Source organism: Pogona vitticeps, chromosome 6, assembly GCF_051106095.1.
Source record: "Pogona vitticeps strain Pit_001003342236 chromosome 6, PviZW2.1, whole genome shotgun sequence".
Taxonomy (NCBI): Eukaryota; Metazoa; Chordata; class Lepidosauria; order Squamata; family Agamidae; genus Pogona; species Pogona vitticeps.
Genome location: NC_135788.1, coordinates 101303454 through 101323998, shown reverse-complemented (window position 1 = coordinate 101323998; position 20545 = coordinate 101303454). Strand labels below are relative to the sequence as shown.

Here is a 20545-nt window from a genome sequence, read left to right as displayed (position 1 = left end):
TCAGATGTATTATTATTTATTTAAAATATTTATATATGTCTTTCTCCTAGGCGGCTTATTAAAAGAAACAGACAGTAGCCTCTCTCCTGCAGTCGGATGTATGTATGTGGAGGGGTCTACATCACAATCAATAAAGGATCTCCCTTCCCTTGGTGAGCTTTCAAAATACACCTTTCTCCTGGTGTATTTTGTCCAATAATACGGAACTGACCTAATTTCTTCACGACTCTATGTGGGTTCTGATCCACACTATGTGACTTCACTAGTGTGGATCAGAACTACACATTGCTGTAAGAAGCGGGTGCAGGCATTTGCTATTGCACATAAACCATGTGACCTGGTGCCAATGCTGACTTGTCACATGATCATTAGACTTCAAAGCTAAAATTCAGGCTGGTAAACTTGAGCTAGCACAATTTTTCAGCTGGATTCTAGCCTCTGGAATATAAGATTTCATGCAAATATAGAAAACTGATGGAATCTTCTTAATATTCTCCTTGCTCTGGTTTCTTTTTTTATACATCTACATTATTAGTTTTTCCTGTATTTAGTGTGTTAACATAAAATGGAATTTTGAAAAAGAACTTCATCTATATTATAGTATGCCTCTGTCAACTAATGACATACATGTCTTGGGTTACATACATGCTGCATTTTGGGTATTTTACATGGAATAGTGGCTTTATGATACTTTTGTTTTGTTGTATCTGCTAATTTGTATCTTGTTGTATCTTAATTTGAACTACTGTACGCTTCTTCCCTACATGGACACGCTAGTGGCTCTCAAAGTGAGAACTGAAAGCAAAATATTTCCCACAGTCCTGGCATCCATGTGGTTTCTCCTTTAGGGGAGTCTCTGGGGTAGAAATTAGACACGTTAATCTGTGCAAGCATATCCAAACACAAAAATAAAAAAATAGAAAACAGCAATGCTGTAGTGCCTTAAAGAATAACTGCCATCTCTCATTGTGAGCTGTCATGGATACATCCACTTCTTCAGACATGTTAGAATGAAGCAGAATTATTAGTCATATAGGGAGGAGGGGGTGGATTAACGGGTTGACATCAACACTATTGTCACAAATATTTAACAATAAGAATATTGGTTTCGGTTGGTAATCCCATTATACATTGCTGTCCAGTGTTCTACACTGAAGCACAGCAGTTTTTATGGTTGGGAGTGTCTCAAAGACAATTATTTTAAGCAAACCACCCTCACGCACAGCCTTCTTTCAGGAAGAGGGTTATTCTTTTTCATGTTAATATGGTTTTTATGTTAGTCTTCTATAGAGCACCTATTTTATCCTCCCAATAGCACTGAGACACAGTGATACACAGGCCCTCAAATAGTTGCCTGAGAACCTGTAGTGGAGTCTCCCCAGCACAGCAGTAGAGAAATTGAAAACCTTAAAACTAGGCCTACCTCTTCTTCAGTTTCCCAGAAGGCCACACCCTTTCCCGCGAGTCCTTTCATCCAGTTTCCCAGCTTTTGTGTATTTCCCCCTACTCTAAAAGGCCGATGTGTCTTTCGAAGGCTTATTTACTGGCAGCAAGATTTAAGCTAAATATACTGGTCTTCTGGGTTCTGGCCCAATGGAAAGCAATGTCACAGCCTGGCTTTAGCAGAGCTCTCTAAACATTACACCATGCAAACTTTTTCCCTCCTTGACCGATTAGCTCTCTTAAAGCTGCCAGAGAACCCTGGAAGTTTGCCACTCCTGTGGGTTAGTCCCCTGCGTACGTGTCCAGGTGTGCCCTCTTCGCCAAAAGCATGCCAGCTCCTAGCCCTCCTCTACCCATAACACCACTCTTCCAGATAGTGCCCTTTCTTTGCCCCTTCAAAAGGTATTGGATATGGAGCCACCTTTATTCCTGAAATCTGCAGGTCATATCGCCCACTGGCTTTACTCTCCATTGACGTGTTACAACAAGAACAGGCCAAACACATTTGGAGTGACATATCTGAGTTTATTATTTTTCTCTGGGCGTCTTGTCACCCACACACCCCAGGCATACGACTAGCCCCTCAGTCTTCTTTTCTACTGCAATATGCCTTCCCTGCTTTCTGGGAGGACTGGCAGGTACAGGTGTTGTCAGGCTAAAAAACCCTACTGGCGCAGGGTCCTTAATGCATTCTGAAGTGTGGGGCGTAGGTCTTCAGGGAGATTTCCATTGCATCTTCCCCCGTATTCCCACCAAGAGTACAACTATGACCGGCCTCTTCCCTTCTCCGAAACCAAAAGTAGAGAGGCAAATGCTGAAGGAAATATAAGTAGAGGGGTTGGGTAGAGAGGAGGAAAAAAGTGCTTCATAGCCCCCACCCCTTGATACAGTTCCTCTGGCGGGACCAACAATCTGTCAATGGCCAAGTCTTGTGCTGAGGTCCAAAGAATCCTTAACAGAGAACCGTGACTGCTGGGACCTGGAGGAAGAGGTCTGAGAGGGAGGGCTTGCACCCTTATCCAACTGCCCCCCCCAATGTTTACTCATGGACATCCCAGATCTCGGAAAGCAGTGGTGGCAGTTTCTTGTCTTGCAGGCGCAGAGCGAACACCTGCTCCGAGTGTACACTGCTCAAGGTCCGCAGGCTTACCAGCTTCATCAGCATGCGTGGAAACATCAGATGGTCCTGGAAGATGGGAGGGAGGGCAAATTAGCCATCGAGGCAAGTGTTGAAAATTCCTTAGTATTTCATATTTATTTGTAACAATTTTATCCTGTCTTTTTTCTCCCAAGAGACTCAATGCGGTATACACTTCTCTCCCCTTCTTTCCTCCCACTTTATATGCACAACAACCCAGTCACTTTATATAAACAACAACCCAGCCTGAAGGCAGGCGGTGCGTCATGGCCTCTCCCAATTTGAAGAGACACTTGTACAGCAGGCTGAGGCAAAGAGGCAGTCCCGAAATGAGCAAAACCAGGGAGCTGAAGAGGGGAGCTGTCCAGGGAACTGGACAGGGGACAGATTGGATTTGTCTTCAGTGTGGAAGAGATTGTCACTCTCGAATTGGCCTTCTTAGCCACAACAGACGCTGTTCCAAGACCTCCGTACAGAGCACGATACCATAGTCTCTTGAGACTGAAGGACGCCTACTACTAACCCAGTCAGGCAGGGCAGGATAACAGAAAATAACTGGCTCAAAGTCATCCAGTAGGTTTCATGACTGAGCAGAGACTTGAATCTGGGACTCTCAGATCCCAGTCCAGTCCTTGCGCCAATTCTCCTTTCATGCCTGCCTACCTATGTGTGTGTGGATATCCACTTTTGCCCGTCTCTGCCTGACACCCTTGGCACCCACTTAACATTGGCTCTTGTGCCAATACCACATACCAGGGACTCCAGCCACCACTAGGGCACCACCCCCACCCTGCCTCAGCACCCCTTGCAACTTTCCCAGCCAACCCAGACACCTGTGGGCGATGGAGGCGGATGTAGGAGCTGAGGGCCTCAATGTAGGGCTGCTGCAGCACCTCCACCAAGCCATGATCCTGCACGTTGGGCCGGTCAGCAGAGAAGATGTTGATAGCAATGAGGAGAGCATATTCAGCGTCGTCCAGCTGCAGCTGCCGCATGGCCCGGGAGAACTCAAAGATAGGGTTGATGAACTCTACCTGCAGGCCTGATTTCAGGGAAGGGGACAGATGGGAGAAAACAGCAGGTCAGAGATATGAATGCCATTGATATGGCCAAATTTATAATTTAGGATTGAGGCACATTGTCTCTCTGAGTGTTCAACTCCTGATGTCCTGCCTATCACCAGTTCTCCTTTTAGAGTCTGCCATCAAGCTGATGGAACTGTTTAAAGGGTTTCATGATTGTAGGAAAAAGGGACCTGTAGAGGATTATTGATCAAGAACCACAGTTGTAATGACAATAAATTGTCATACAGTGGTGCCTCGCAAGACGAGCACTTTGTTTAACGATGAAATCGCATAACGAAGAAGTTTTTGCGATCGCAAAAGCGATCACAAAACGATGTTTCCTATGGGGTTTTTTGCTTTGCTGATTATCGCAAAACGAAGATTTTCGCACAGCTGATCGGCGGTTTCAAAATGGGCACCAGGTAAAAAAAATGGCTGCACGCTGTTTTCTGGGACGGATTCCTCGCTGCACGGGCAGCGAAAATGGCCGCACTATGGAGGATCTTCGCTGGACGGTGAGTTTCAAGCCCATAGGAATGCATTAATCGGGTTTTAATTCGTTTCTATGGGCTTTTTAAAATCGCTTTACAATGTTTTCATTCTACAGCGATTTCGCTGGAACGAATTAACATCGTAATGTGAGGCACCACTGTATTTGCAATGCCATCTCTATTATGGGGTGTCTGCCTATATATGTTGTTCCCTATCGGCATATTTTTGTGCATGACTTAGCAGTCCCAGTCCAGTGCCATGTTAATGGATTTCTGGAGAAGCCAACCCCTAGATCCTGGCCTTACGTTGAGCATCCTGGCAGTTCCCAACAGTTTCAATTATAAAATCCAACCAAAGTGAACAAATTCTCAAGTGAGTGCCAGTTGATGAGACAAAAGGGGTGGTTTACTCTGGGGAGATCTGAAGCTGATTCTGCTCTGTAAGTCCCAGCACTTCTGCTGTGCAGCTAAATGTTTTTAACCCAAATTAAACAAAGTGTTCTGGCAGCTCTAAAAAGTTTCAATTATAAAATCCAACCAAAATTAACAAACAATCAAGTAATTGTGTGTGTGTGTATGCCTGTGTATAACACCGACCCACCCCTATGGAAACAGAGACTGGTGAAATGGATAAAATCAGAATAAGAATGGGGAGTGTAACTTGAGTGTACAAGTGAACCTGGAAGTCTGGCAAGTCGTATGTGTGAAGTTTTTTTAAAAAAATAGTCAAACAACCAAAGGCAATGTAAGAGAAAAACCAGAAAAATATCTCACACAAAAGGTTCCACAACCTAGCTACAATTAAAGTGTCCTCCTCCACTGAAATATCCCAAATATATTTCTTACATCTATATTCCACCTTCCTTTGGCTGAATGTCAGGAAAAACACTGTAGTCGTTAGAGCAGTATGACAATGGAAACAATTACCTCAGGAGGTGGTGAACCCTTCAATGCTGGAGGCATTCAAGAAAAAGACAGCCAAATATACTTTAACTTAAATTCCTACATTAAGCAGAGGGTTGGAGTCAATGGCCTTACAGGCCTCTTCCAACTCCATTACGTATTCTATGATTTTTCCAATGAGCAAAAAGTGACATGAATGGCTCATCCTCTTCCCTACTTGTTTGAAGAAGTGGACTTGTCCATGAAAGCTCACATTAAAATACAGTGGTACCTCGGTTTACGAACGCCTCGGTTAACATAATTTTCTGTTTACGAACAAAAATCCATTGAAAATAATGCCTCGGTTTATTAATTTTTTCCACAATATGAAGCAAGTTTGCATTGTGCCTGGGAGGTTTAAAGTGCCACCCCTGTGCATGCATTCCTATGGGAAACTGCGCTTCGGTTTGTGAATTTCTTTGCATTACAAAACGTTCCGGAGAACGCATTAAATTTGTAAACCGAGGTATGCCTGTATAGCAGTTAGTCTTCAAGGTGCCATAACATTAAATGGATCATGCAGTTCTTCATAAATAAACACTGTTTTTTATGTTTCTTTTGGTTTTGCCTGATATTCTCTGCTTGAGTGTCACAACAACCTTGTGAGGTAGGTCACATTGAGAGAGGATGACTGGCCTAAGGCCAACCATTGAGTTTCACAGTTTAGTGGGGATTTGAACCCAGCAATCTCCCAAGTCTTGATCCAGCACTCTTAATTACTACACCACACTGGCCTTCTTATGTGAAGATTATCTGCAAAGATCATGAACCAATCTCTGTGTCCCCGTTTTCAGTTCTTCCAGCAAAGAATGTCCACAATATAACGTGCACAATGGCACTTAATGGGCAGGAGGGCAAGCACAGAGCAAGCCAGAGTCCAAGGTAAGCACACCCTTTTCATTCTAAAGAACCCTAATATATAAGAACAAGTATGCAGAAGAACTCAGATCAATTGATGCAAGAAAATCCTGGCTGGGCACCAAATATCTAAGCAGCGAGATTAATCATAGTTATGCCAGGTACACCATTCTGGAATGAAAGCTACAAGCGAAACCCAACACACACTGAAGATGGAAAGCCCAACATGTTTAAGGTGTCCTCTTATGTGAAGAGATCATGGCCAATGGCATGACTAGAGGAAATGCATGATTCATTTAACAACACCAATTTCACAGTCCACAGCAGCAAACAGATGCATCAACCTGAGTCATAGCTTGGAAATAACACTTCGGATTTAATCCAATGCATTAATGTTAAAAATTTTCCTTTAACAGGACAAACCAACGGATGCCTCTAAGGAATAACATTTCGAAAGTGATGCTTTCCTTTACTTCCAAAATGTTATTTTTTTATGAGACACATTTCTTCTGTTAGTACAAAACCAATTATTTTTCTGTTAATGTATTAAATCTTACAACTTACATACTTTGCCTTAGATATTAGAATCATTCTCTAAACACACACACACATATGCACACACATCAAGATAACAATTCTGTACTTGGTAAAACTCTGCCTAGGCTTTTGCAGATCTCATTGCAAAACCAGTGCCAGTGAGGTTTGTTTTAAGTGGGGAATGAAACTCTGTTGAGACATGCCAATGCAGTGCGCTGCCCTGTCATTTTCATGTCTAGCAGGAAAGAGTAGGCTCTGTGTTTGGCAAGCATGTACAATTTTCCTTGTCTCACCTTGGCAGAGACAACTGCTAGGAAGTATGCTACACGGATTTATTTATTTCATTTTGTTAGCATCTTTCAAAGTAAAAATAATCAGAACAAAGATTGAAAGAGCAAAGTAATACTGGGGGGGAGGGGAAGGAAAAGAAAAGGAAAGTGATTTTTCCCCGTTACAGAAAGAGTATTTCCTGAAAACTGTTCTAAATATGAGCCAGCTTTAATATAGCATATGAATAGAGCTTGGAAAAACTATTATTATTCTTGCTCCTGTTATTCTTGACAACGACTGCTAGCATTTGCCAGTCAACATGCTCACTGGTCATACTGGCTTGGGATTCTGGGGCCTGTAATCCTAAAAAAAAGGAGAAATTCTTCCCATTCTGCACATGAAAACAGAATTTGTCCATTATGACCTTTATCATATTTGAGAACCTGGTGCACCCTTCATTTGTAAAACAAGAGAGACACAGTTATGTTTCTTTTCTTCCTTCCTAACTTTTGATACCGTACTTTAGCCACACTGCACTACTGAGAAGAATCTTCTGGCAATAGGCCCTCCCACACCAGACATAATCTGGCCACTTCCCCTCCCCTTGTCTTCCTCTTTCCTTTCCCAATTTACCTGCACGGTGAAAATCATCTTTGCTGTACGTGAAGTCTTTAAGAAATGTAATGCACTGGGTTTCATGGTTATAGCGTCGTGCCGTCTCCAACAGCATGATCTGTGGAGACAAATACATGTCAAGTGGTGATTCTTCTCAAGAGTCTTTTTGGACCATATTTCTCAACTCTGTTTCTCTCAACTGTTTTATTCGTCTTTGAAAAAAGAGCCAACAGGAATGGTAAATACATTCCATCATGTAGACAGACTGGAATTGCAATATGTTTTCCTCATATCCAACATTACAAGTCCCCTATCTGTTGTTGGAGGAAGGCAAGGCAAGGACAAAAGGATGAATACTTAATATCTCTCTTTTTTAAAAAAGATACAGATCAACTTTCCATATAAAGGTGCCAATATGACTTAAAAAAAACCAGAATCAACAGATAATTAACAGAAACAGTTACAGTGAATATAACAAATAACTCACATTCTACTCCCACACTAAATTTAGTGCGAGGCCTGGTTCTTATGGAATTGGCAAATCTGTGCTAATCTGTGCTCCTTCAGATACATGTGGCTGAATTCTCTGCTCCATGAAAAAATACAACTAGAACTACTGCAAGCAGAAACCTAACACATCAGTCCTAGGTGAGGACTCTTTTCCTCTGAAAGGCTAGTTCTCTCTCTCTCTCTCTCTCTCTCTCTCTCTCTCTCTCTCTCTCTGTGTGTGTGTGTGTGTGTGTGTGTGTGTGTGTGTGTGTGTGTCTACAATAGAAAAATCCAACCATGTGAACCCTAAGGTATCAAATAAATAAATAAATAAATAAATAAATAAATAAATAAATAAATAAATAAATAAATAAATAAATAAATAAATGTTCAGCTTAGATCTTTTCAAATAAACAGTCTTCAGTACAAAAATCTCCATGTTATAGATGAAAGGACATTACTCTCAATTTGCATTTACACTGGAGCATCACCCCCTTGTTTGTTGAGGAACTCCCCATGTTTGGAAGCTTGCAAATCAAGGGGTAGGAATGCAGGGAACCGTCTTACACAACGTCTTCCTATTTAGCCCTGCATGCTTTCTGGGGTGATGTGGTGGTGGAGAACATCTCCCCCAGAGTCTCTAACAGAAATCTTTCCCCATCCCCAGCTACATCAGAGTGGGGAACTCAGACCCCTGTGGTAAAGCTTGCCTTTGAGGATTCCCCAGACAGGCATGCCCTGTTCCTCACGACACCACTGTTGGGTTCTTCCCCACCTTTTGTACAGATCTCTTCCCATTCCGAAAGTTTGAAACACCTTTGCTACAGATTGTTACTGGCAGTAAGAATGTTGAGTTAACATAGGCCAGCCTTTTCATCTTTGGTGCTGCTCGCTACGAAGTGGGGCCCAGAGAACATCTTTAAAACTAATTTCATCCTCTGAAAGACAATCTGCACTCTTGTGCTACACAATTCATTTCTTTAAAGAAAAAACTAGAAATGTCAGGAATTGAACATGGGACTTCTTGCAAGCAACATATATGTTCCACCACTGAGATTCCACTTAGTCACTACTACAGAATCCGGCAATACTTCTGTATATCCTGGATTACACAGATGGAGGCCTAGGGTTGCAAGTAACATGGCTTAAGAACACAAGTGCTTAAACGACAACACACAAAATATTTTATCACACTCGTCCTCACCTCAATGGTGGAGGCCTTGAGCAGTGCGATCTGGTCTTCCCGGGACAGCTGCAGGAAACCGGGCACCTGCTTGGCAAAGTCCACTATCTCTTGCACAGAGATGATGGCCAACTCCGTGAAGTGGGCAAAACGCTGCTGACGGGCTTCCCGGCTGTTGGGGTCGCTGCCCATTGGCCAGGGCTGGGCAACAACAGAGGAGTGCAAAGAAGGTGGGAGAAGGAAAGAAGGGGAGGTGAGGTTGGTCTAGGAAGACAGCAATGCTCCAATGTGGTCCCAAAGGATCTCCCTCTTCAAATACCAATTTCTTACCTGCTGCTTGTTAATGAACAAGACTGCAAGAGCTTAGTGACTCCCTCTAAAGCAGATCCAGGATACAGTGGTACCTTGCTTGACAACGTTAATTCGTTCCAGCAAAATCGCTGTAGAGCGAAAACGTTGTCAAACAAAATAAAAAAACCCATTGAAACACATTAAAAACCGGTTAATGCGTTCCAATGGGCGGAATACCTAATCGTCCAGCAAAGATCCTCCATACTGCGGCCATTTTCGGGTGCCTGTCTTGCGAAAAATGCCTCCTAAAAACAGCAGGGAGTCATCTTGAGCAGCCGGTGGCCATTTTGAAAACCCGACGATCAGCTGTTTTGATCATTGTAATGCGAAGAATCGGTTCCCGAAGCAGGGAACCGATCATCGGGAAGCGAAAAAAGCCCATTAAAACATCATTTTGCGATTGCAATTGCAATCACAAAAACATCGTCGTGAAGCGGATTCATCATTATACGAGGTAATCATTAAGTGGGGCACGACTGTAATTCCAGACCTTTCCCAACCCCCTGTCAATTCGCCTTAACCAAAGGATAACTGTAGGCTTGGCTAGATGGCTCAGTCGCAGCAAGCCAAATCAGGTTCCTTAAGGCCATGCAGAAGCCCGGCATGCCATTTGGGGCAATCCACATGGCATATGCACCTCAAGCAATCCTGTTTGGCCTGCCCTCCTTACGAAAAGAAATGAAACAAAACAACTTCCTTGCCCCTCTCCTGTCTTCTCCTCCTCGGGATAGAAGAGTGACAGAAACGGGGCAGGTGACAGAAAATGGGAAGGCTGCTCTGCCTCTTTCTTTTCTAAAGTTTATGAGTCTTGTTATTTATGAGCTTGTTTCAGTGTTAATTCATGGACAGTCATCCAAGTGCTAGTCATCAGTTAGCAATAAACACAGGGCTCTGCAGTGGGGCTGGAAGTGTTTTAAGAACAAGATTCTAAATTTTCAGGGGAGGACAGATTGGAGCCAGGATGGGATGGGACAGACCAGGAATGCTTCAATGCTGAAGTGGGAGAGGATGATGAGGTATTCACAAGTGTGTCTGAGTGATCATGGTTGGACAATCAGACTGCTGAGACACAAGCTTTCATAACTGTGCACACAGCCCCTTTTCTCTGCATTGAGATCAGATAACACAGGGACCTCTTATTAATTGTAAGTTCCATTTCATCCAAAGTAGAAAATTACAGTTACTAGCTTTGGAACAAGCCAGGATATTAGAGCAACTTCAAATCATAGTTTAATATTCTGTCTTGTTTTAATCTCAGTAATTATGGTTTCCCATTTCCAAAACAGAAAACTATGGTCAATTAGATAGTTCCTGGCTTAATCATGGCTTGAGCGAAGGGCCTGCATGCACAGGCGAAAGGCTCATAATATCTTGGCTTATTAAACTTCATCTACACCTCTGGTGATATGGGCTGCAATCCCTGAAAACCTATGCCAAATAAAAATTTAATTTTTAAAGGTGCAAACAGAGTCTTTGTTGTTGGTCTTGGAGTGAAACTAACTTTAATCCCTGTGATTTCATTCAAAGAATGAGATCTAAAGAGAAATCACTAGGGTAAGATATTTCCAAGGATTCTGAAAGAAGAAGGTCTGAGGATCACATATTTGGAACATTTTTCTCACATTCCCTCTGCCTTGAATAATGGGTGATTACCGTGACTTTGGGCTGGTCGCTGAAGCTCCTTTTATTGCATTGCTGTTGTGCTGCCACCAGTTGCCGGATCATACCCTCCTGCTGCGGCGTGAGGGGAGCTGGTTCGGGCTGGGATAAAGCAGGATCACAGGGCAGAGGGGGCACTCGGAGAACCTCCCCACTGCCACTCCCCTCCACGCTTGAGGCACCTTCGCCCTCTTGCTGTTTGCGGATCTTCTTCTTACGGATCTGTTCTTCTGACAGAACACCTAGAAAAACAACAGAGGGATGAGCCAATGAGATCACGTAGAATCTAGAAACGGGAAATGCTTCTTTTGGGGACTGGTTACTGAAGATTTCCCTGAATCCCATTGGTTCTAAAACTGATATCCCAAAAACAATAACATTTCCAATGTCTGGTGAAATCACAGAGACAGGATCTCAAAGTTCTCACCACGTCAGGATCCGCCTTCCTGCCCCCCCATCCCTGGAAAACTGTCTTCTAGGATGTGGGATTCTCTTCCCAGAAAGACTGGTCTATAGTCATCACTATAATAATTTTTAAAATCAAGCCAAAGTAATCTTGTTTGCTCAACCTTGTAATTAATATTAACTACGCCAAGCTGTTTCTCGTTTGTGTTTTTTAAAATTACACCACTGCTTTCTCTACGTGATGTTCATTTGTTTTTACAACTGCTGATTGTTAACAGTTTATTATTGTGTTGCAATTTTAATCACTTGCAATTTGTAGACTACCTTAATGGCTACTGCAGCAGAAAGCAGGAATTTAAAACTAAAAACAAAACAGGGCAAGTAATTAAGTATAGAATTTATAAACCACTCCATGTCGTTTCTGAGTGGTAAATTAAAAAAAAAAAAAACACCAAAACAGTTATGAAGTAAATGCTAGGCCTGTGACCAGAATTTATAAATGAGAAAATGTGTGTATACAAAAAAGAGAAGTCTCTAATATGGAAAAAAAACAGTGATAGGAAATATTTAGAATATCATAGGTGGCTCTGTGTGTGTGTGTGTGTGTGTGTGTGTGTGTGTGTGTGTGTGTGTGTGTGTGTGTGTGTGTGTGTGTGTGTGTGTGTGTGTGTGTGTGTGTGTGTTGTGTGCGTGCGTGCGTGCGTGCGTGTGTGTGTGTGTGTGTGTGTGTGTGTGTGTGTGTGTGTGTACACATCATTCACCTAGCAAATCACTAATCTGGGCCGTGTTAGAAATGTAAAATTTCTGAAAATTTCTGTTTTTTAAAAAAAACATTTTCCCCTGTTCTTTTCTGGAAAAAAAGAGATTTTTTTCAGAAATTTTACATTCCTACGACAAAGAATATGAAGAAACATAAATTATGAAATACTATAAAATACCAAATTATCTCACAAATAAACAAGACAGGTGGCAAAGTAACAGTTTCAGAATGTACAATATTCCTCTTCTCCTTCCTTCACTCCCCAAAAGGTTCCCTAAACAGCTCTGTTTCCCAGAGCTTTTTAAAAGTGAAAAGCCAGTGCCATAACCCCTGTGGGAGAGCATTCCACAAGGTGGGTGCTACCGCTGAGAAAGCCCAGTTTCTAGCTGACGTTTTCTGAGTTTCTTGGGATGTCAACCCCAACAGGTGTGAAGTCTGTGAGAACTACGTCAGAAAGACAGCTAAATGTGGCAATTTTTTTTAAACCCCCCCCCCCCCCCAATGTTTGGTCACAAGTACATGGTTAATCTTGCCCAGACGAGGATTCTACATCTGAGGTGACTTGGAGACCATGTGGAATTATCCAAGTCCCCTGCTTGCTCTCCGTCTTCCAAAACATGCTTTCGCACCCGCTCCCGATTCCCAGCCTGTCCCCTCCTCTTGAAGCTACTCACATTCCTCCCGCATGCCTGCCTGCCGGCACTTTTTCAAACGGCATTCCTGGCACTTCCGGCGCATATACATGTCCATGTGGCATTGCCCGCTGCCCTTGCAAGTGTACCGGGCTCCCTTGATGACGCTACGCCGGAAGAAGCCCTTGCAGCCCTCACAGCTGAGGACGTTGTAGTGGAACCCTGAAGCCTTGTCTCCACACACGCTACACACCTCGTCGCCCAACATCTTCGGAGCGGGGCCCTTTTTGCGCTTGCGGGCCGGCTCCTCGGCTGCGGAGGAAAAGAACGGGGGGGGGAGAAGGAGCATGATTCAGAAAACAGCAGGAATCTCCTCCCACACTTGACACACTCTTCATCAAAGCCACTACTTAAAATAGTTGCATATTATAATAAAGACTGCCAGCAAATTCAAGTAAAACTTGAATCAAGTAGTCATGCTGATTTTAGTCCAGAGGCAGGCAATTGGCACCTTCCAGGTGTTTTGGGTGACAACATCTGTCAGCCCCTAATCAGGTTGGCTGGAACTGACAGAAGACGTAGTCTTAGAGATCACTAGGTTACTTATTCTGTATTAGTCAATTAGTTCATTTATTTCTACAAATTCGCATAGAAGGGGAGGAAAAGCCATCCCCTTTTCAAAAATGCTTTATTTTTAAATGGTATCTGCTACCCCCATTGCAACAGTTTATCACCCTGTAAGATGCACTTCACACTTGCATTTTTTAATATGTATCCATATAAAATCCACACACTTTGATCCTCATGGACGAGGATGGGAAATCTTAGCTCTCTCAGAGTCTGACAAGAGGTAGGCAAAGAGTGGACGTCTCCACTCCAGTCTCCACCCCTCCCTGTCCCTATTCCCGTAAAAAAAAAAAAAAAAACTAGCCAATCATGTTCTGGACTGCAATTTCAAACTATGAAAGTGGCAAGAGGACTGATATAGGCCTGTTACTGGTCTGTCTCTTCCCCCCCACCACCACAAAAAACCGACCCTGAAATGAGATCAATGTCACTTCCTCTGGATGTCCCAAGACATTAGAACAAAATGGCCAATTGCAGGCCCCAAGAGGCATGGTCAGCCATTCTGAGGTTTAAAAAAAAAACACCTAAAATTGGGGAGGGGGCTCTGGGAGTAGGAATAGGCCCACCTTCCAAGATCTAATCTGGAAGTTGCTCACCCCTGAGGCAGGCATTCTAGAGGATTGCTTCATGAACAGTTATAAACAACATCCCCAAGTTTTCAGCTTCTTGCCATGTACACTTTAAACAAACAAGAACCAGCTGGGACAAAGGAATATCTTAACAAATCTGCTTTTTGCCACAACTCTGCCACCATAAAGAAATATTTCCTCACATTTCTGTATCCCAGCTAATAAATCATAATGGGACCAACGGGGGTGGGGTGGGGAATCCTTTCAGTTCCATTTTTCATGGAACCAAGAGATGGGGATAACAGAAGCACTACACTCTGGTTTTCAACAGGTTGGCCCCATCTGGATGGACACTGGCAATTCTGATTAGCACCAGAAAATACAAGAAACACACCTAAAACCCTATCCCTTACCCTCAATACATTGGAATTCTCATCGAGCTCAGAAAATACAATACAACTCACTTAAGGCAAAACAAATTTCCTCTCAGTTTTTAAAATCTTGGTTCATGAGAGTTAAAGTGAATAGATAATGATTAACTGGGGACACATTTTTAATAGATCAATCAGTTAGATCCTATCATTAGAGGCCCAGTTCTGAGGGCCTCACCTTTGGCAGACAGCTCATGGGAATCTCACTTATTTGGTTCATCTGGCATCAAATTATGTATACAGCCTTTAGAGAAGAGGGGAAAGTATATTTAATTTCCTTAGGCCTTTAACATATTAATGATCACTTACAATGTTTTTTAAAAAGCAGTTCACTTGCTTCTAAGTGCGGGCATGAGAAGCTACCCTCATAATTGGTTTACACTATATTTTCCAAAGACCTTTTGAACCATGCATGCCAACAGCTTTAAAATTCTGCAGTAAAAAGAAATTGAATGCTGTGGGATGGCAAACAAGTAAGTACAAACACTCTTGGTCTGAACTGCAATGGTACCATGAGGGTGTCCCACAAACAAAAACCAGCCAAGTCATTCCAAATTTCTGCTGCCGGGGCCCAAAGCTGTATTCTTATTCTTCCTCACCAGCACTGTGCGTAGAGCTCTCTCCATCATCTGTGCAAACCACCTCAATTTTCACTGTGCTCTGAGACTCTGGCTTAGCTTCTGACCGCTCGTCTTTGACCTGTGAAGCAGGTTCTCCACCTTCTGTTTCAAAAAACAGAGAGAAAGAGTGAGTTAAAAGGGCATATGTGAGAGAGAAACCAAGAATAGAACACTGAAATTCCCACCTCCATTGCACATTTGTTAATGGGCAAGCACAGTGGGCATCAGTGGGTGGCTTACCCAGTGGTAATTGAGATTCATCCGTGCCTGTTTTGGCCATCTCAGGGCATCAGCCACAGCAGCACTGCATTGCCAGTCCTGGAATAAGGAAAAGAAAATAAATTTATTCAACTAGCCAAGAAGTCCTCTTTTGCTTTGCTACCTCATTCATCTTCCATCCTCCTAGTGGAAGAGATCAGCTACAACCATTTCCAGCCCCCTGCTGTATCAGAAGGAAGAAGGTTTTGCCTCAGCAATAGAAGCTTCAAGCAGTATAGCAGCGATGGCGAACCTATGGCACGCGTGCCACAGCTGGCATGCAGAACCCTTTCTGTGGGCATGCGAGCCATAATTTACCAGATCACTACTCCCCCCCCCGCAGCCAAACCTGAGGAGGCGGCAGCACCATGGCTGCAGGTGGCGAGCCAGGATCCAGAGCAGCTGGTGTTTGTGGTGGATCTGGAGGGGGTCTCGAGGCACCTCCATGCCCGGTATTCCCCGTTCCACTGCCACTTCTGGTTCCACTGCCGCTACCGCCCACCACTCACTGGTATTTTGTTTTTTTTCCCCCCCAGCCTGGGCACTCGGGCCCAAAAAGGTTCACTGTCACTGCACCATACTCTGGTAATTTTGCTGCTTGCTTGTTTCAGACCTCTCAAATAGAGACAAAGGACCAATACAGCTTCTACTTCCCATGCCAGTTTGGTCTGAGGAAAGGAGAAAACACCCATTTTTGGCTACATCTCTTAGTTCTGCCAAGGGCCAGGTAAAGAAATTTGCTGTCCAAGATGAAATAGCAAATGGCATCCCAGTTCCATGTCAAGCAGTACAGTGCACAAAGCTGGCCATGTTATTGCGGTATCCAGTGCAGGAAATCCTTGAAAATATTACAGTATTTTTATTGATGGCAGTGTGTTTTGTTTTTGTTTTAATCCCAGCCTCTCTCTTTCTGAAACTGAAAATACGATAGTAATAAATCAAATGGCTGGCAACTTACTTCCCTTTCTTGACATTCAAAATCAGCTGCCTGAGGTGGCCAACTCATTCTTGTCTAATGGTAGGGCTGGCCCAATAATGCCCATCACTAGTAATGCTAGGACTCTCATATGAGTCTTCTATGAAACCAATAAGAAGCATATCCACAATGGATCTATATTTATTTCTTCTGAAATTAAATACAGCTAAGCCACCACTGCAAGAAGTGATGACTACTAGCCCAGAAAGCTTTGCAAAAAAAAAAATAAAAAAAAAAATCATAAGAGGTCAGTTTTAGCTATAGGCACTAAACAGAATCTCAGGGTTGGAATCAAGAACACTACTGTATTCCAAAGGCTGGGGGCAATGGCAGAAGCTAGTGATTGCCATCACATTCCACTAGTGCAGTGGTCTCCAACCTTGGGTCTCCAGATGTTCTTGGACTGCAACTCCCAGAAGCCTTCACCACCACCTCTGCTGTCCAGGATTTCTGGAAGTTAAAGTCCAAGAACATCTGCAGGCCCAAGGTTGGGGACCACTGCACTAGTGGACTCCCTCAGCCATCAGGCTGGCCACTCTAGCAAACAGAATACTGGGCTACATCAGAGGTGAGCAACTTCTTTGAAGCAGGGGGAGGAGGTGAACTGGACGTCCCAGAATCTACCAAAATCTTCACCACTGCTCAATTTCATGCTGTTGACAAATCTCCCAAGAAACACAGTGGCTCTCCAACTTGCAGGATGGTGCTAGGTTGTACTCCTACACCACAAAGCCTTGTGAGGTTGCAATACAGACAATCCAATTTCCTTCCTGCTGGACCCTACATCATTGTAAGGTGCTTGACTGATTAAGAAATGCAGCTGCTGGCAAGGGGAAAAAAAAGGTGTTTTGGTCATTTCCTTTGCCTTTGTCCTATACCTTCAGATTTGTACAGAGCTCCTCACACACTCTCCATTTCAGCATCTTTACCGGCACTCCCAGGCCTCTTTATATCTAGCAATCATGATATATATCCCTCCCTCCCCTCATTTCTCCACCACTCCTGGCTATTCCTTTTCTTCACTCCACTCTTCACCCACTGCCCTTCTTCTACTGGCTCATCACCCTTTTCCCCAATTTTTTTTACTGCCACCCAAGCAATAATAGCTCACCTTCCCACGTCCCACTTTTCAACTGCATAATGTGGTGAAAATGTAGCGGAGGGCCAGCTGTCCATAAACGCCATCTCACCTTTCTCCCCACAGCGGGGAAGAGAACTCAGCTAGTTGAGAGCCACATTGCAAGGTTTATAGGGTCATAGGAGCTGTGTGAGAGAGTACAGGGGATGGGCAGGTGGCTAAGCTGCCAAGCTGGAGTACAGGATGCAACCTGGAAAGGAAAGGAGAAACTGGATGTCAATAAATCCCTCCAACTTCATATCACCTCCCTTTACACAAAATGGGGGGAGGGGGGCTGCAATTCCAGAAAGCAGCATTCATCTTTCCAGCACAGACTGTTACACATACTAATATCTGTGTATCTGAGGGCTTTAAAAGGTGTCCAAAGATGAGTGTGAAGTTACAAACACAGAATTGTGGACCAGCTGTGGGGACCCCAAGATCCACAGGCAACCATGAATTCAATCACATCACTTCACTACCACCAATATTGCTATTATCCTTTGTCCACAATCAGTAAATGCAAGGATTATCATCAGCCTGATAAACAGCAACAACCTAATCATCTCAAAAACAAAATCAGAGATAGGAAGTGAACTCATCCAGGTTACGTGACCATGTACAGTGGTGCCTCAACTTACAAACATCCCGACTTACGACCATTTCGAGTTACGACCAGCTCCGGACGCAAAATTTTACTTCAACTTGTGGCCAGAGCTTCCAGTTATTAACAGGAAAAGGCAGGGAAAAAAGGAGGGAAATTCAAATTGCTAACCGTTGGTGGTGAAGAGGATGCTTATTTGTAGCTCTTTTGCCTCAGCAGTTAGAGTGAGTGCGATCGGAGGAGGCTTCGGACTGCCTGGTAAAGTAAGGTGCTGCTTTGTGCTTTCTAAGAACTATTCTGGATGGGTTTTGCAGTGTGATTTTGGGCTGAGTGGTGGGATTATGTTTCTATGCTGTGATGGGTCTTGCATGGTTTGTTTGCTTTCTGCTTTTCTTTTTTTTGCATTTCCGAAGGGTGTTGCTTTTCTTTTTTTGCCCTTCAGCCGGGACGGATTAATCGTGGTTCTGATGGATCTTGCAGTGTTGTTGTTTGAGTTTTTTGGTGATTTTTTTTTCTTCAGCCGGAACGGATTAATTGCATTTCAATGCATTCCTATGGGAAATGGTGCTTCAACTTACGACCATTTCGAGTTACGACCGGAGTTCCAGAACCAATTAATTTCGTAAGTCAAGGCACCACTGTACAGTAAATGCATCATCAGGGGATCTTCCTTTGGACTTTTCACTTTTCAATATTGTTGCTGTTGTTATGTCCCATCAAGTCACCCCGACTTATGAATTAGCAATCACCAAAATGTCCTGTCCTCAATTGCCCTGCTCAGCTCTTAACCCTGTGGCTTCCTTTGGAAAGTCAGTCCATCTCGTATTTGGTCTTTCTCTGTTCCTGCTGCCTTTCATCTTTCTCAGCATCATTGTCCTTTAACACACTTTAGTCCATTATATTAAACAGGATAATTAAAAGGTAGAGATTCCCAGCTATGTTACATAGAATTATTATTCTAATGTGCAGTGACAGTAAGGAAAATGATTAATGTTCCATATTGAGTGTCTTTTCCATATGCTCTCTCTGTCACTGCTCGGAGTGAGTAAGCAAGTGAGTGGCCTTTAACCCTGCCAACTACAGACTAAGTAGTTGACTCAGCCACTAATATTCAACATTTATGGATACATTTTCAAGTCTTCAAATACTTCATGTACATTATCCAGTTCCAATCCTTTTAAAAAATAAGATTAAATCATTACTATACCCACTTATTTTGCTTTAAAAGGTAAGGAAGACAATGGAGCCTAATGGAACTCCAAATAGTACAGTTCAACAAAACAAACATACAGTAGAGAGGAATCAGCAGGCTTGGGTTCTTTCCAAGGTTTGCAGAAGTGCAAAACATCCTTAAGGAGATGTTTTGCTCCAGTGGCCTGATGGGCACTCTGGATGACCTCAAAATACAACCAAGCAGGAAAGGAAGAGAGTAGTTTGGAAGAGGGTATGGCCAGATGGGATTTTTCGAACCCACCAGGCCAAATTACGGGACTGGGAGTTTGTTAATTCTGAAAATCTTATCCTTAATGGCTGCATTGGCAGGAGGAGCACCCCACAATGCTCATCTGTGCTCTGCAATACAGACAGCAGGGGTGGCTTTTAGACAAGCCATTTAGTGGTTTTGTGACAGAGGACCCCAATTCAAACTGGGGACGTGGTAGGAGTCCTCCTTAGTAGTTATTCCAATTAATGCCACACTGGGGAAAACGATGACTGCCCACCATCCTCAGCTTAGGTTTGAGGAACACACACCCTCAGTACTCCCCCATCATCATCATCACCTGCCTGGGTTCAATCTAAGGAACGCCTGGAGGACCCCAACAGCTTCTTCCCTTCCCACTTTCTGATCGCTCCAGATGGCATCAACACCCCTTCCCGTCCCTTTCGACACAGCAAAGCCAACCAGCCCAGAGAAACCAAACCCCCCCTCTCCTTCCCCGGTGCCATCACCCACTAGGGGGGCTGCACCCACCAGGCGCTCAAGACACGTTTGCTGCGCCAGTGCTATTCTTTGGGACCGTCGAGGCGTCAGCACTTCGGACCTCTCTCGCCAAAGGCTGCCACCGAAGGCGACTTACCTCCGAGGAAGCATGCCTAGGATTGCGCATTAAACGGGGGGGCGCCAGCAGCTGGCAAGAACTCGTGCGCTCAGCATAGGTGGACCGAGGGTGGGGGGGGGCTTTACTTCCCAGGAGGTGAAGGATCGCACGCCTCCGGATGGGGCCCCGATTACTTCTGATTTCAAGACCCGATCCGGCGGATCGCTCAGCACCATCGCCCTCAACTTTTTACCTTTACCTACCTTTCTCTCTCGCCTTCTTCTTCTCTCCCCCCCCCCCCTTTGCTGCAACTTGCATGAAAAAAGTGAAAACACTACAATCGCACACAGGAGCCAGTCGCTTCCGGGAACCCTTGCTTGGCGTCACTTCCCTTTTCGGTCCAGGGAAACCTCCCCTCGGCCCGGCAAACGCCTGCCCCTCTCTGCCGGCCGGGGCGGCGGGGAGTT

The 20545-nt window shown here is 44.0% G+C and overlaps 1 protein-coding gene across 3 annotated transcripts; it reads right to left on the bottom strand.

Moving 5' to 3' along the window:
- Positions 1-1947: 1947 nt before the first annotated feature.
- On the bottom strand, positions 1948-20483 carry NR1H2 (nuclear receptor subfamily 1 group H member 2). 3 transcript variants are annotated; one of them, XM_020808215.3, is made up of 10 exons: positions 20342-20483; positions 17430-17646; positions 15325-15402; positions 15064-15186; positions 12880-13149; positions 11035-11282; positions 9052-9231; positions 7377-7476; positions 3415-3623; positions 1948-2629 (listed from the first exon to the last, which is right to left on the bottom strand). In XM_020808215.3, the coding sequence occupies exons 3-10, from the start codon at positions 15362-15364 to the stop codon at positions 2483-2485; spliced, it is 1317 nt and encodes a 438-aa protein (XP_020663874.2). In that variant the 5' UTR covers positions 15365-15402; positions 17430-17646; positions 20342-20483; the 3' UTR covers positions 1948-2482. The 3 variants fall into 3 exon arrangements, with proteins under 3 accessions (XP_020663874.2, XP_020663875.2, XP_072860523.1); XM_020808216.3 differs by having other exon boundaries at positions 17509-17646; XM_073004422.2 differs by lacking the exon at positions 20342-20483 and adding an exon at positions 20118-20202.
- Positions 20484-20545: the final 62 nt, after the last annotated feature.

What these genes read in the sequence shown, in the direction of transcription:
- NR1H2 (XM_020808215.3), bottom strand. Translation starts at nt 15,364, where the DNA reads ATGGCCAAAACAGGCACGGATGAATCTCAATTACCACTGG. An exon ending in GCGACCAGCCCAAAGTCACG is followed by an intron (nt 9,232 to 11,034) that starts GTAATCACCCAT and finishes GTTGTTGCCCAG; the next exon opens with CCCTGGCCAATGGGCAGCGA. An exon ending in TCAAGGCCTCCACCATTGAG is followed by an intron (nt 7,477 to 9,051) that starts GTGAGGACGAGT and finishes TTGTCTCCACAG; the next exon opens with ATCATGCTGTTGGAGACGGC.